Source organism: Sceloporus occidentalis, unplaced genomic scaffold (genome assembly GCF_023333645.1).
Source record: "Sceloporus occidentalis isolate IW3139 unplaced genomic scaffold, rSceOcc1.0.p SCAF_2, whole genome shotgun sequence".
NCBI lineage: Eukaryota > Metazoa > Chordata > Lepidosauria > Squamata > Phrynosomatidae > Sceloporus > Sceloporus occidentalis.
The window spans coordinates 82,236,540-82,249,364 of NW_028316982.1; the positions used below are offsets into that span (position 1 = coordinate 82,236,540).

At 39.4% G+C, this 12,825-nt stretch overlaps 1 protein-coding gene across 2 annotated transcripts in view; it reads left to right on the top strand.

The window, feature by feature from the left end:
- The window catches only part of DOCK1 (dedicator of cytokinesis 1), a 502,791-nt gene that overhangs the window by 373,575 nt on the left and 116,391 nt on the right, over positions 1-12,825 (top strand). For both annotated transcript variants that reach the window (XM_089510135.1, XM_089510136.1), the window contains one exon: positions 7,132-7,190. In XM_089510135.1, the coding sequence (XP_089366261.1) occupies positions 7,132-7,190 (59 nt within the window). The remainder of the gene's footprint in view (positions 1-7,131; positions 7,191-12,825) is intronic.

Genomic DNA, 12,825 nt, shown 5'->3' on the forward strand with positions numbered 1-12,825 from the left:
CCAACCTAGCAGTTCAAAAGCATGTAAAAAGGCAAGTAGATAAATAGGTACTACTTTAGTGGGAAGGTAATAGTGTTCCATGCAGTCAGGCTGGCCACATGATCATAGAATTGTCTTTGACAATGCTGGCTCTCTTGGCTTATTAACCGAGATGAGCACCACCCCCTGCAGTCATACGTGACTAGAGAATCTTGTCAAGGAAAACCTTTACCATTATCACAGTGTACCCTCTAGTCCCCATTGCTGTCTATATTAAGCCATTAGGAACTTTGCAGTTAGTGTCATCAGTATGCTGATGACACACAGCTTTGTTTCTGAGTCAGCTGTAGTTGTGCCAATAAACCTGAAGCAGAGTCTTGACAAGATGGCAAATCTGTCAAGATTCCCAGAACAATGAATTAGGCAATTTATTCTGGGTAATGTGGCAATTTGCTTGAACAATCAATGTTTTATTCTGGGCTACTCTTGAACCCACTTTATTTTAAAAGTCTATGTGAACTCAGCAGCCAGGAGTGTCTATTATAAACTTACATCCAGTTATATTTATTCCTGAACAAGTGAAAAATGAGACAGGGAGATTCTTGGGTAGGCTGGGTAGTATGATCATGACTGTGAATATATTACTGGCCAAGTTCTCAAGGTGATCCTGTATTTAATACTGCTGAGACCAGGTTCCTCGAGGGCCCACCTTCTTCCATATCAACCTGTTCTTTCATGAAATCGCAAGACTGATTGCTCTGTTGCCAGCACACATGTCCATAGCAACGTGCCTTGGGAAGTCTGTTCCCCAAACAGTTGTGATATCAACCATAATAATGTTTTGGTGCCTTTTGGGGGAAAAAGTACTGCTTTGGCTGACAATTTGATACTTTTTATGTCTCCCATATTGAAAAGTGCTTATTATTTTGTCTTACCTTTTATGCTGTACTTTAATGAATGAATTAATGAATAAATTAAATCCTATATCTTTAATAGATGAATTTTCTACACTGCTTTGAAATTTACATAAAGAAAAGTGGTATATGATTATTTTAATATGTAGAAGAATAAATAATATTAAGGTGCCATTTAAAAGTACTAAAAACTATATGCAAGTGGGGATAGGGCTACACTGACTATCCATATGTGTGAGAGACATGTAGCCCTACAAATGAGAGCACATAATTCCAGTAGTGCGGAGTTCTGAATTTCGTGACAGGCTCTGCATGTATAACAATATGTATGAAGAACCTTTTCCCTACAGATGTAAATGCCATAAACACAAGTGCCTGTGTGTGGTGCTACATTTTGGGTTGCCAGCTTGTATGGTGGGCTTAGTACTCTCATAATGCCTGCATAGCACTAAACCATTGAGAAGAGTTTCAAATAATGTGAATTTCTTTTGGAATGAAATTCAGAGATTGGCAACTGAAATACACAAAAACAATTTGATCTGGTATTCAGAGTGTGGTGTTGCTACAGAATATACATGCTAGACTCCAATCCCACTGTTTGCATTCTGCAGACAAATGCTAAATATGGAATGGTTTTTGCATAAGCTTGGTTGACTAATAAGTAGCACTATCACTATACTAACCCAAAGACAAATATGAATGTGCAGACATTTCTCACTTTTGTCAGAATTACCATCAAACGTCAGTGAACAGTCAGACAGAATTTTATACAAATATGTTATAGAAATATGTAGACATATTCACCCACCCACACCCATATTTATGTAAACTCTGCCCTAATCCATAAGTACCCTCTCTGGCCAAAAGCAATCTTAGGTCTGTAAAGAAGTATAAGTGGTGGGCTTACACACAATTAAATATTGCATGGAAATATAATTTTTGCTTTTACTTTCTATACATAGGCGGGTTACACACCGCCATTAAAGTACGCGCGGAGCGCGTACTAGGGTTAGGGAGGTGTGGTGCTTCCACACCTCCCTAACCCTAATACGCGCTCTGCACGTAAAAAATTATGGCGGCCGTTCCAGACGGCCGCCGCCATGAGGACGTCACAGCCGCGCCGCCTCTATAGCGCGGACCAGGAAGGAGCTCCATTTCAGAGCTCCTTCCTGGTTTGCGGCGCCGCTTTGCGTCACTGGGCGCAGTCTTCAGACGGCTGCGCCCAGCGAAGCAAGGGAGAAAGGGGCCAAGCGGCCCCTTTCTCCTTCTCCCTGCCGCCGCGGGGTGTCCTTGGGGCTTGAAGCCCCAAGGACACCCCTTTTCAGGCTGCGAGGAAGCAGCGTTTTGCCGCTTCCCCGCAGCCTGAAAAGTGGCGGATCGGGGCCTCAGCGGCTGCCGTTCTGGCAGCTGAGGCCCCGATACACCGGTTAAAGGGGGCGGGTACAGACCGCCCCAAATGGGCGGTCTGTAACCCGCCATAGTCTGGTTGTATAGGAAAACCTAACTGGGTGGAGGAAATTTCAGAAAAGAGACTGAATCCTTTATTAATCCTTTTGCTTGAAAGAAACCTGGATTTTAGTACTGTGTTGTCCAGGGCTTACCTTGAACATCTGACTAAAAGTCAGAAGATAGCATCCACATTTCTTTGGAAAGCTTTTCTCATCTATATCTCTCCTCCTTCTCCTTTTTTTAGATATGATGATGCTCTAGGGTGGAGGATGGTGAAAACCTTCGATTCATAATTCCATAGATTCAGAGAAGAGTACAAATTCACACTTATCTGAATGCTTGGCATAATCATTTCATGTAGATTATGTTTTAGAATAACCTCTAGCTATGAGAAAAGAGAGATCATAGGGAGAACATAAATCAGATAATAAATGTGTTTCTTCCCAGTTCAGTTCTGACTGAGGCTGTTCTACTTTCTGGTTCAGGCTTATTTTCAGCTAACCTGGTCTGACATTTTTCTTCTGAGGTAGAGTAGCAAATGGCCCTCCTGCTCCTTGTCAAGATACATAGTGCCCAAGGCTAGCCTAGCTATTCTGGTAGCTGGTAGCAGTGACAGACAATCCCACATGTTCCTCTCTATAGGAGGGGGAAAATCAGTTACAAACAAGCACATTTCTCCTCTTCTATGTCACATGGGATTTGAAGCCTGAGGTGGTCACCTCACAGTAGGGTTGTACAGTAGGTACCATAAAACTAATGTACTACATCTAGGCATGGGAAATGAAACACACCAATATAGAAGGGGTAACAGGTGGCTTGAAAGTAGTACATGTAAAAAAGGTTTTATGGGTCTTAGTAGACCATATGCTGAACATGAGTTTGCAGTGTGCTGCAGCAGCTAAAAAAGCCAATGCAATTCAGGACTTCATCAACAGTGTATAGTGTCCATATCAGGAGAAATGGTAGTGCCACTCTATTCTGCTTTGAGTGGACCTTACCTGGTCTACTGTGTCCATTTCTGGGCACTACAGTTAAAGAAGGATATTGACAAGCTGGAACATGCCCTGAAAAGGGCAGCCAAGACTTTGAGAGCTGGGTATGTCTAGCTTGTAGAAGACTGAGAGGCAACGATAACTATCTTTAAAGATCTGAAGGGATGTCCTATAGAAGATAGAACAAGCTTGTTTTCTGTAGTTCCAGAGACTTGAACACGAACCATTGGATTCAAATGAGAAGAAAAGAGATTCCAGCTAAACATTAAGAAGATCCTTTTTACTGTAAGAGCAGTTTGACAGGGGAATAAATTACCTTGGAGGGTCATGGGCTCTGCATCCTTGGAGGTCTGGAATCTGTGATTTTTTCCTGTAAATCTGAATCCCGAATAGTTATGCAATCATAAGGATGCAGGCCAGCATTTAAAAGCTGCATTTTAGTAACAGAGTATTTAATGAGTAATGAAACATGTTACATTTTGCAAGTCAGCAGCAGTTAAAAAATGAATTACTATCTTTTGTAGGGTAAGACTATTGAGTAACTTGCGTAAATAACCTAATGGCACAAGTTCCTGTCTGATCTTGGAGGCTAAGCAGGGTCAGCCCTGGTTATTACTTGGATGGGAAATTGCCAATGAATACCTAGGTGCTGCAGGTTATATTTCAAAGAAAAGAATGGTCAAAACCATCTCTGAGTATTCCTTGCCTAAGAACACCCTATGAAATTCATGGGGTCACCTTAAGTCAACAGGCAAAGGGACATACACACATGCAAAACTACTGTGTTAGTTTTTCAGGTAACTTTATTTTCAGCTAACTTTGGGTGGCATTTTTTCATTTCCTTTTTCCAGTGGATTTTTAAAAATTATTTCCTTCTATTTGTTTTAAAGTGAATGAAAAACATTCTCAAGGCTGGAATAGTTGCATTCAGAGCATGAAGATAATTTGGATTTTGATCTCTGAAATGCCCCAATTTAGTCTAAACATCTAGTAACCTTTGTCCAGTAGCACACTGAAGACCATATTGGGCAAACAAGAGCTTGAAGTCTTTAGAGATCATGCCTTTCTAGCAGAGCTCCCTTGCCTTTTTATACAGCTGTATATGGTTCAGAGGTCACAGAGGATGACCGTGGGAAGCTTCTTCAATAGAGACTACTTCAGCACTATAGGATAAGGACAGCAGTCTGCAGTGTAAAGAAACTGCAGTTGCAATAAGGACAGTTTAGGCTGTATGCTAAAGGTAATACCATCTTTCTGAGGAGGAATAGGAGGTATGTACAGTGGAACCTCGCCATACGCGGGGGATCCGTTCCGGATCCCGCCGCGTATGGCGATTTCCACCTATGCTCGAGCCCCATTGTAAACAATGGGGCTCGTGCACGGCGGCGCGGAGGTGCGCGGGACGCAACGGGCGCGCGCACCCATTCAACTGAATGGGACGTGCCGCTCCTTCCGCCCCGCGCGCGCCCAGTAGCTTGAGCGCGTACGCTCAAAGCCGCTTTAAAAAAGTCTACGTATGCGGAGGCCCCACTGTATATACTACCTGTCTTTTGTACATACACAGGTAATTAAGATATATAGCTTGAATTCGTGACCCAAATTAGCCATATTTGTAGAGCTCTGTGATATTTCACAAATTATTATCTTACACGTACATACAGTTATATTGTAGTCAATGAACTGAGAAAGTAAATTGTTTGGGAACCTATAAGGGCAAGTGGATAAAATAGAAGATTATATTCACTTGTGAAAGACATTTATCTTCCACCCCACTGGGATGTCAGTGATCACCTTATCTAATACCAGAAGGTCCTTCTGAGTATTAAATACCATTATTAAACATTTGTGTAGAATCTTTCCTCTTCTTGTTAAATATCAAATATCTGCAAGACTGTTTTTAAGGGATAGAAATCGTTTCTTGTGTTAGTATCAGAGGAATGTAAACAACAGTAATCTTCATAATATTTATGAAGATGAACAATATCTTAAAACTTTAGTATGATTCCAACATAAAAGAACTCTGATGAACTCTTAAAATCTTACAGTGAAAAGAGAGTATTTAATGTCCTCTCCCCTGAAAACATTTAAATTGTGGTTAATTCCTTCTATATCATAAACCTGGAAACTGAATTAAATCCAAACCAAAGTTCCCCATTTGTTTACAGATTATCTTTTGAAAACCTCATATGGCTTTGCTCTTCTTCATCATCGTGAGGAAGCATACACTTTTGACATCCTTCAATGACTGTTTTCTGCAGCCTTTCTGGAAATGTTACACAGTTAGCCCTCCATGTCCGTGGATTCATTCTTTATGGATTCAACCATCCATAGCTTAAACATATTTTTAAAATATATAAATTCCAAAAAGCAAACCTTGATTTTTCAGTTTTATATAAGGATCACCATTTTACTATGTTACTGTATTTAATGGGACTTGAACATCCACAAATTTTGGTATCCACAGCGGGTTCTAGAACCAAACCTCAGAGAATACCAAGGGTCCACTGTATTTAGGCTAGGACTAGGCATCTGCAGCTAGTCTCGGGGCCAGTTTTCTGCTCCTGGGAGCCTCTGGGACCATACAGACTTCCAAAAAAATGACAAAAGGGGTGGGAGTGAAGAAGAGCAGATGGGTGCACCACAACTGAGCCTGGGCCCCAGCAGCTGGTGAAATCCTTTTGCTCCATATTCCATCTGCCATTGCTCTGGCAACAGATGGAAGAGTAGCCAGCATTTGATAATCTTAACCCTCCCTCTGCCCTCCCCATTCCCTTGTGTGGTTTTTTCTTTCTGAGGTGGAAAAAAAGCGTTGATCAAGGAAGTTTGAAAGAGTTGCAGGGTCCAAAAACAATGCTAGGAGCTCACTGGGCCTCTGGGCTGCTCTTCTGCTCATATCTGGTTTGGGTCCACTGTAGTATTACAAAAATCTCAGGTTAGATTTATATAGCAATAAAAATTGCAAGTACATTTGTCTACCGCTTCTCATTAAACTAGCATTCCCTAAGCGGTTTACAATGTGTGAGCCAATTGCCCCCAACAAGCTGGGTACTCATTTTGCCAACTTACAAAAGGATGGATGGCTGAGTGGACCTTGGAGCCCTCCTCTAGGATCGAACTTACAATGTTGTTGCTGCAGAACCAGCATTTAACTGCTGCACCACCAGGGCTCAGGAATTTATTTTTAAATTCACAAAACTGTCCAGTTCAATGTGATTTGGAAGGTTGTCTTTGATACCTGCTGGATATGGTTCTTCATAGTACATTTTCTAGGACAGTCAGTGTACACACACATACACACACTATTCCTAAGGCTGTGCAGTTTGTTTTCTTCAGCTATTAGAGACCGAGAAATGGATAATACTCTCATTAATCTACACAACCACCCCCACACTCCCAAAGGAAAGTTATGTAATATGCCGATAAGGCAAAGTGAAATTCCCACAGGTAAACCGTTTACAGAAAAGCACTATCGAGTGGAGCTCCTTTCCTCCTTCAAGCAAGGATAAGAAATGCAGATCTTAGCACTGGCATACTTAAGCATGCTTGTTGCTTTTTTAAATCTTCCCCTTTTTGTGATTTGAAAACACCATTTAAATTCTGCTTGGTTTTCCCCCTTGTCCATAACAGAGGATAAATTATCTCACAAACTAAGAGGTTTAAATCATTCAAAGATGTAAGATACACTAGAATCCAAGGAAACCATTTAGCCTTGGCTGGTATTTTTTGACATAGCTATAATTCAATTATGATACTGAAATGTAAAATGTTACCAAAAAAGAAATGTGTGTTCTCCCTAGGTATGGTGATATGAGAAGACAAATTGGCTTTGAGATCCGTGACATGTGGTATAATCTGGGTAAGTAAGAAACCCATCATCTGTTTCTTTAATAGCCGAATATCCTGATTACCTGAATTCAGAGTACCGTTTACAGGTTTGTTTGCTTTAGTAATGTGGTAAACAGTATGCCTGTTTATCCAGAATTTTGCTTGTATTAATACTTTGAATGTACTAGAGGAAGTATCAGAACCATTCATATACATATTTTTAACTGAAGCTGCTATTTAAGGAGAGTTTCGAAATCAGTTGTCATGTTGTGTGGGGGGGAGATAGTACTAATACAGAAGATCTTCACAGTATGGGACTGTATAAAAAGGCAATTTCTCAGAACTTCATATTTGTTGGACATCATATTACTATTGGCCTTGGTTACTTTTAGCCCTTTTGGAATACATTACAACTGTTTTTGTTGTTAATAATAACATTTATTTGTATCCCGCCCCTCTGAGAACAATCGGGGTGGCTAACAAAGTTAAAAATACAAAACATATAAAAAACCTGGTACCCTCCCCTCCTTAAAAAAGTATTAAATCCAATGCAATGTTTAAAAAACAGAACAAAAAACAACAACAAACAAACAAACATACAAGTTAAAAACTGACCAGAAGGTCAACAACATCATACCAACAAACAATCAGTGGGAGCAGCAATATCTTTCCCAGACGTTTTTCTAAGGCCGGGTTCTCTATTCTGGGAAGGCCTGTTGTTGTGTGCCTTCAACTTGTTTCTGACTTATGACAATGAGAAGGCAAATGTATTAGGGTTTTCTTGACAAGATTTGTTCAGAGGGGGCTTGTCTTTGTGTTCCTTTGAGGGTGAGAGACTGTGACTTGTCCAAGATCACCCAATGGTTTTCAATGGTTGAGTAGGAATTTGAACCCCAGAGTCAAAGTCTAACACTCAAACTAGTACACCATGCTGGCTCTCATTATTAGATGATGATGATGATGATGATGATGATGATGATGATTATTATTAGAGCCCCTGTCTTGCTCAGTGCATAGAATGGTCAAGTAACACAGTGCTGTTTAGTATTAACTCTTATGTGTTTGATATTGCTAGTGCAATATGAACATGTCACTATGGTAATAATGTTCTTGCTATCATAAACAATGGAAAGGTTCACTCACATTTTGGGATGTAAAGATATAATATTCCAATAGTGGTTAATTAACAACAGGCATACTGTAATATTAACATCAAATTTCTCTGGAAGAAATATGATAAATGTCCTGTTTTCATTGGTACAATTAGAAATAGTGAACAAGCACACCATCAAAAAATCCTGTATTTCTAAATCACTCTGATGTAGAGGGAAAAAGTATAGAAAAGAAAAATATCACCCGTACAGGTAATTGTTAGCCAAAATTGTGGTGTGTTCAATCAATACATTATAGCTAGGCCGTTGAAAAGTAGATATACCTTCTGAATTATTATGTGAGTTCATGTGTACAATCAGAGAGAGAGAATTCATATGAGGATATTTCTATGACTTAGACGTGCACTGTGCTTGAACTATGGAGTTATGTGGTGAAGGAAAATAAGATATCAGAAATGCCTTTTTGCAAACAGCTGAATTCCCTTTTTATTAAGAAAAGCTTGAGAGCATTAGACCCTAAAGACCAGAATAAAGCAAAATATATAATGATATACACCTGACAGACACATGCCAAAATAGATATTTTCTAGCCTAAAAAGATGGTCATGCTTTCTAGTTTCTCGTTGCTTATGTAATTTTGAGGATTCAAATCATGATGATATGAACTATTTCTCATTAATTACACATAGAGATCATTATCATATCCTTATTCTTTGGAACTTAAACCTCAATTTGTTGAGCTGTTTGCAACACTGGCTTCACTTGAACAAAGAAAAGCAAAAAGAGATGCTATAGAATGGAGAAATTTGTTATCAAAAGTACCTAACACATTTCAACTCAATACATTCAGTGTTCTGCACTAATTAAAACACTACTTTCTGACACAACTCTGAAACCCACCCCCTCCTTCCTTCTGTTGGTTATTGCCCTCCACTTCCATGTTCCCTTTGTAAACTAGGGATAGGATGCTTCTGTCAAAAAACAGATGCCGAGTGTCCACAAGGCATCTACTTTTGTTAGTTAGCCTTTTCTAATTCAATGCTGTGACACCATCATGCTGGATTGAAATAATTTGCCAGTTAACAGTTACCAATATGACTTCAATTTCTGCTTCATGAAGCATGCTGATGCAGCAGTAACCTTCATTTATACTGGACCATCGAGATCAATAGACACCTTTCTGTCAAGGATTTTGGAATGCATACAGTCATGTATTCATGACCAGGGACTATACTCTTTGATTCTATGTCCTATTCTTCAATCATTATGTCTACCTTAAGCAGAGAAAGACCTTGTGCTGACTGTGGTCCATGAAACATGATTACTGGAAACATGATTACTGGTAATTGATGGATTTTAAGTCTGATTCTTTGCTGAGCAACCAAACATGCATTTTGGGTTAGCAAAAAATGAAGTGATGGTGAAAATAGTGGATGAATCATCTGGCTGGGATTTCTCAACATCATACCAAATAAAACATTAGTCCCATGAAATGAAGTTACCAGGATGATACCTAGTTCTCAACACACAAAATGGAAAGCATCTAAAGAAGCCAAGGATCTTTTAATGGGGAACATTTTGAGGAGACCAGAGTTAAAAGGAACATATATGGGAAACAGAAGGAAAGGCACACCAAAGATGAATAGAAATGATCAACTAAAGATTGTAGCAACCAATCCATGGAGCCTACAGCTAGAACAAACTTAGATATCTGAAAAATGCTAAGGGGAAAAAATGGTTATGTTTGCAACATGAGTATAAACAAAGAAAAGATGGGGGAGCTGATGACAGAGGAGGCAGATTTGTTCTGTTGCTACTTTGCATTAGTCAATGTCTTTCACGAGGAAAACTGTGCTTGCCCTCACAAGAATCTGATTATAAAGAGAGGATTTCAGTAGTTCCTATAGAAAACCTATAATCATCTGTCCTCATCACATCCATGACCCAGTAATCTAGGGGCTTGTAACATTACAATAGGTCCAAAACACACCGTAGAAATAATCTAGTTTGCGATTGCTTTAACTGCCCTGGCTCAATGCTAGGAAATTCTGGGAACTGTAGTTTTGTGAGACATTTAGCGTTCTTTGTCAGAGAGCTCTTGTGCCACCATAAACTATAATTCCCAGGATTCCCTAGAATTGAGCCAGGGAAGTTAAAGCATTCTCAAACTGGATTATTTCTACGGTATATTTTGGGCTACAGTTTCCATCTTCATGGGTTCTTTTTACCTGTTTGAGATCTTTCCTGTTTCTCATTGCACTACTGGCTTCAAATCATAGTTGTTGGTTAACTATCTGTTTCTACAGCCACCAGCTAATGGACAACCCACAGTGGTATCTTTGGGTTAGGTTGGAGTATAGTGATGTTACAAGCCCAGCAATAAGCTCATTCATCAAGGGCAGCATATTTTATCAAGCCATGCAAAAAAATTTTTAACATTCACAACGAAACGATCAACAAAAGCATGCCATGAACTGACATTTGATGCAAACCTACTCTGCCTGAACATTGTCAGTCCACTTATAATTAGTTAACAGAAAAGACCATTCTGGATAAAATGTGAACTTCAGAGCAGCCTGCAAGCAATTGCATATTAGTGCTGAAGCCACAGAAAATGAAGTGTTAAATTTGCTCCTGTGCCTGCCACACTTTCTGAATGTGTGTGGGAGGAATGTGAATGTGAAATCACTTGTTTCATTGGGCTATGCCAAACAGTTGGAAAAAAGGACAGTCTAGTGTCAAATGCATATTTATTCATAGTTCTTAAGACTATTTCATTAAGCAGTGATGGTTACTTGCTATACTGGAGCCTCATGATATACATGACTCAAAATTTCTAAGAATTATTGACAAGTTGATGACTTTGCAAGATGTACTTTTAATGAGGGGAGGCTTATTGGAGTGATATTGATAAGTCCTGTTCTCTACCTTCCTCTGACATTGTAATTCAGGCTTCCCCAATCTGGATGCCCTCCAGATTTGTTGGACTGCAACTACAATCGTTCCCAGCCAGCATGGCCAAATGCATCTTGAAGGCACCAGAATGGGAACGACTGCTCTAATTGGTATACCACACTGGCAAAGATATGATAAAAACAATATGACTGTAGCGGCTGAGGGATTTGAGATGCTCCAAATGTCTTAAGAGATGGGAAAGAATGTCAGTGGTAATGGAAAATGATTTCATTTTAATGTGCAAATTAAGGCTGCTATCCTGCATGCAGTTAACCGACACAAAGGCCCATTGATTTGCAGAGGTAATTAATTGCAGGATTGCAGCCTGTGAATTTAAATTACTGTGTTTTTATTCATGTAGGAAATCCACAGCATACTAATGACGATATGACTTTAACAGCCTCTGTTTTCCGGCAGACTAAGAGTAAATTTTAAACTGATAAAATGGTTACTAAGAAAATATAATAGGCTTCCTGGTATATGAGCTCAATTACATTTCTCTGCAGAATACTGAAGAATCTTTTTGAAAGGTTACATACAATATGGTGTGAATGGTTAGTTCCCATGGAAAACAATTTGTTGATATTTCACCTCAAAATTGGTTTCAACTTACGGTGCTCTTGTGAATGAGAGTTTTCCAAAAGAGGTGCGTCACATACAACTCAGTTCAAGTCTTGTGAACTCAGTACTATGGCTTCCTTTATTGAGTTAGCCCATCTGTAATGTGGTCTTCCTCCTTTCCTATTGCCTTCCACTTTACCTGGCATTATCACCTTGTCCAAATAGTCATGTCATCTCATGATGTATCCAAAGAACAATAGCACCTGTTTAGTCATTTTTATTTCTAGTGAGTTATTCATCTTTTTGGCAGTTCATAGTATCTGTAGAACTTTCTTCCAGTACCACATTACAGTGCATTGATTTTCTTCAAACCAGCTTCCTTCACTATCCAGCTCTCACTATTGTACAAAGAAATCAGAAAGCATAGATGCTGAATTTTGAATGTAGCTTCATGCCAGCCTTGGGATTGCGGCATCTGGTCACCGCAGTCCTGCAGCAATCGGGGTAGGAGCAGCCTCTGGCTCCTTCTTCTATCTGCTCAAGGCCTAAGTTTTCTTAATTTTCAACTCTAACCCCATCTTTCATTTTCTTCCTTAACTTTCATCAATAGTAATTCCAAATCTTTGCTGTTTTCTGCTAGCAACATGGTGTCATCCGTATATCTTACATTTTTGGTTTTCCTTACCACAACTTTCACACTTTCTTCCTCCAGTCTAATCTCATTTACTGTATGACATGTTCCATGTATAAATTAAACAGGGTGATAAAATGCACTCTTGCCAATTGAAAGCTGTTCTGTTCCTGGATAATGAAACACTCCCCTACAGCAAGAATCTTAATTATAAGTAATTGAATAATATTAGTACATAGTACATAGCACCTATAACTTGTTGTCTTTTAATGGAACAGTTTATATTTCTAGATATGGATTCTCTCTCTCTCTCTCTCTCTTCCTTTTGGGTAAGGGATCATTGTAACCAGCGGCAGAGGGAATTGGACCTTCATGTGGCCACTTTACTTTTTTTAAAAAAAATCCCT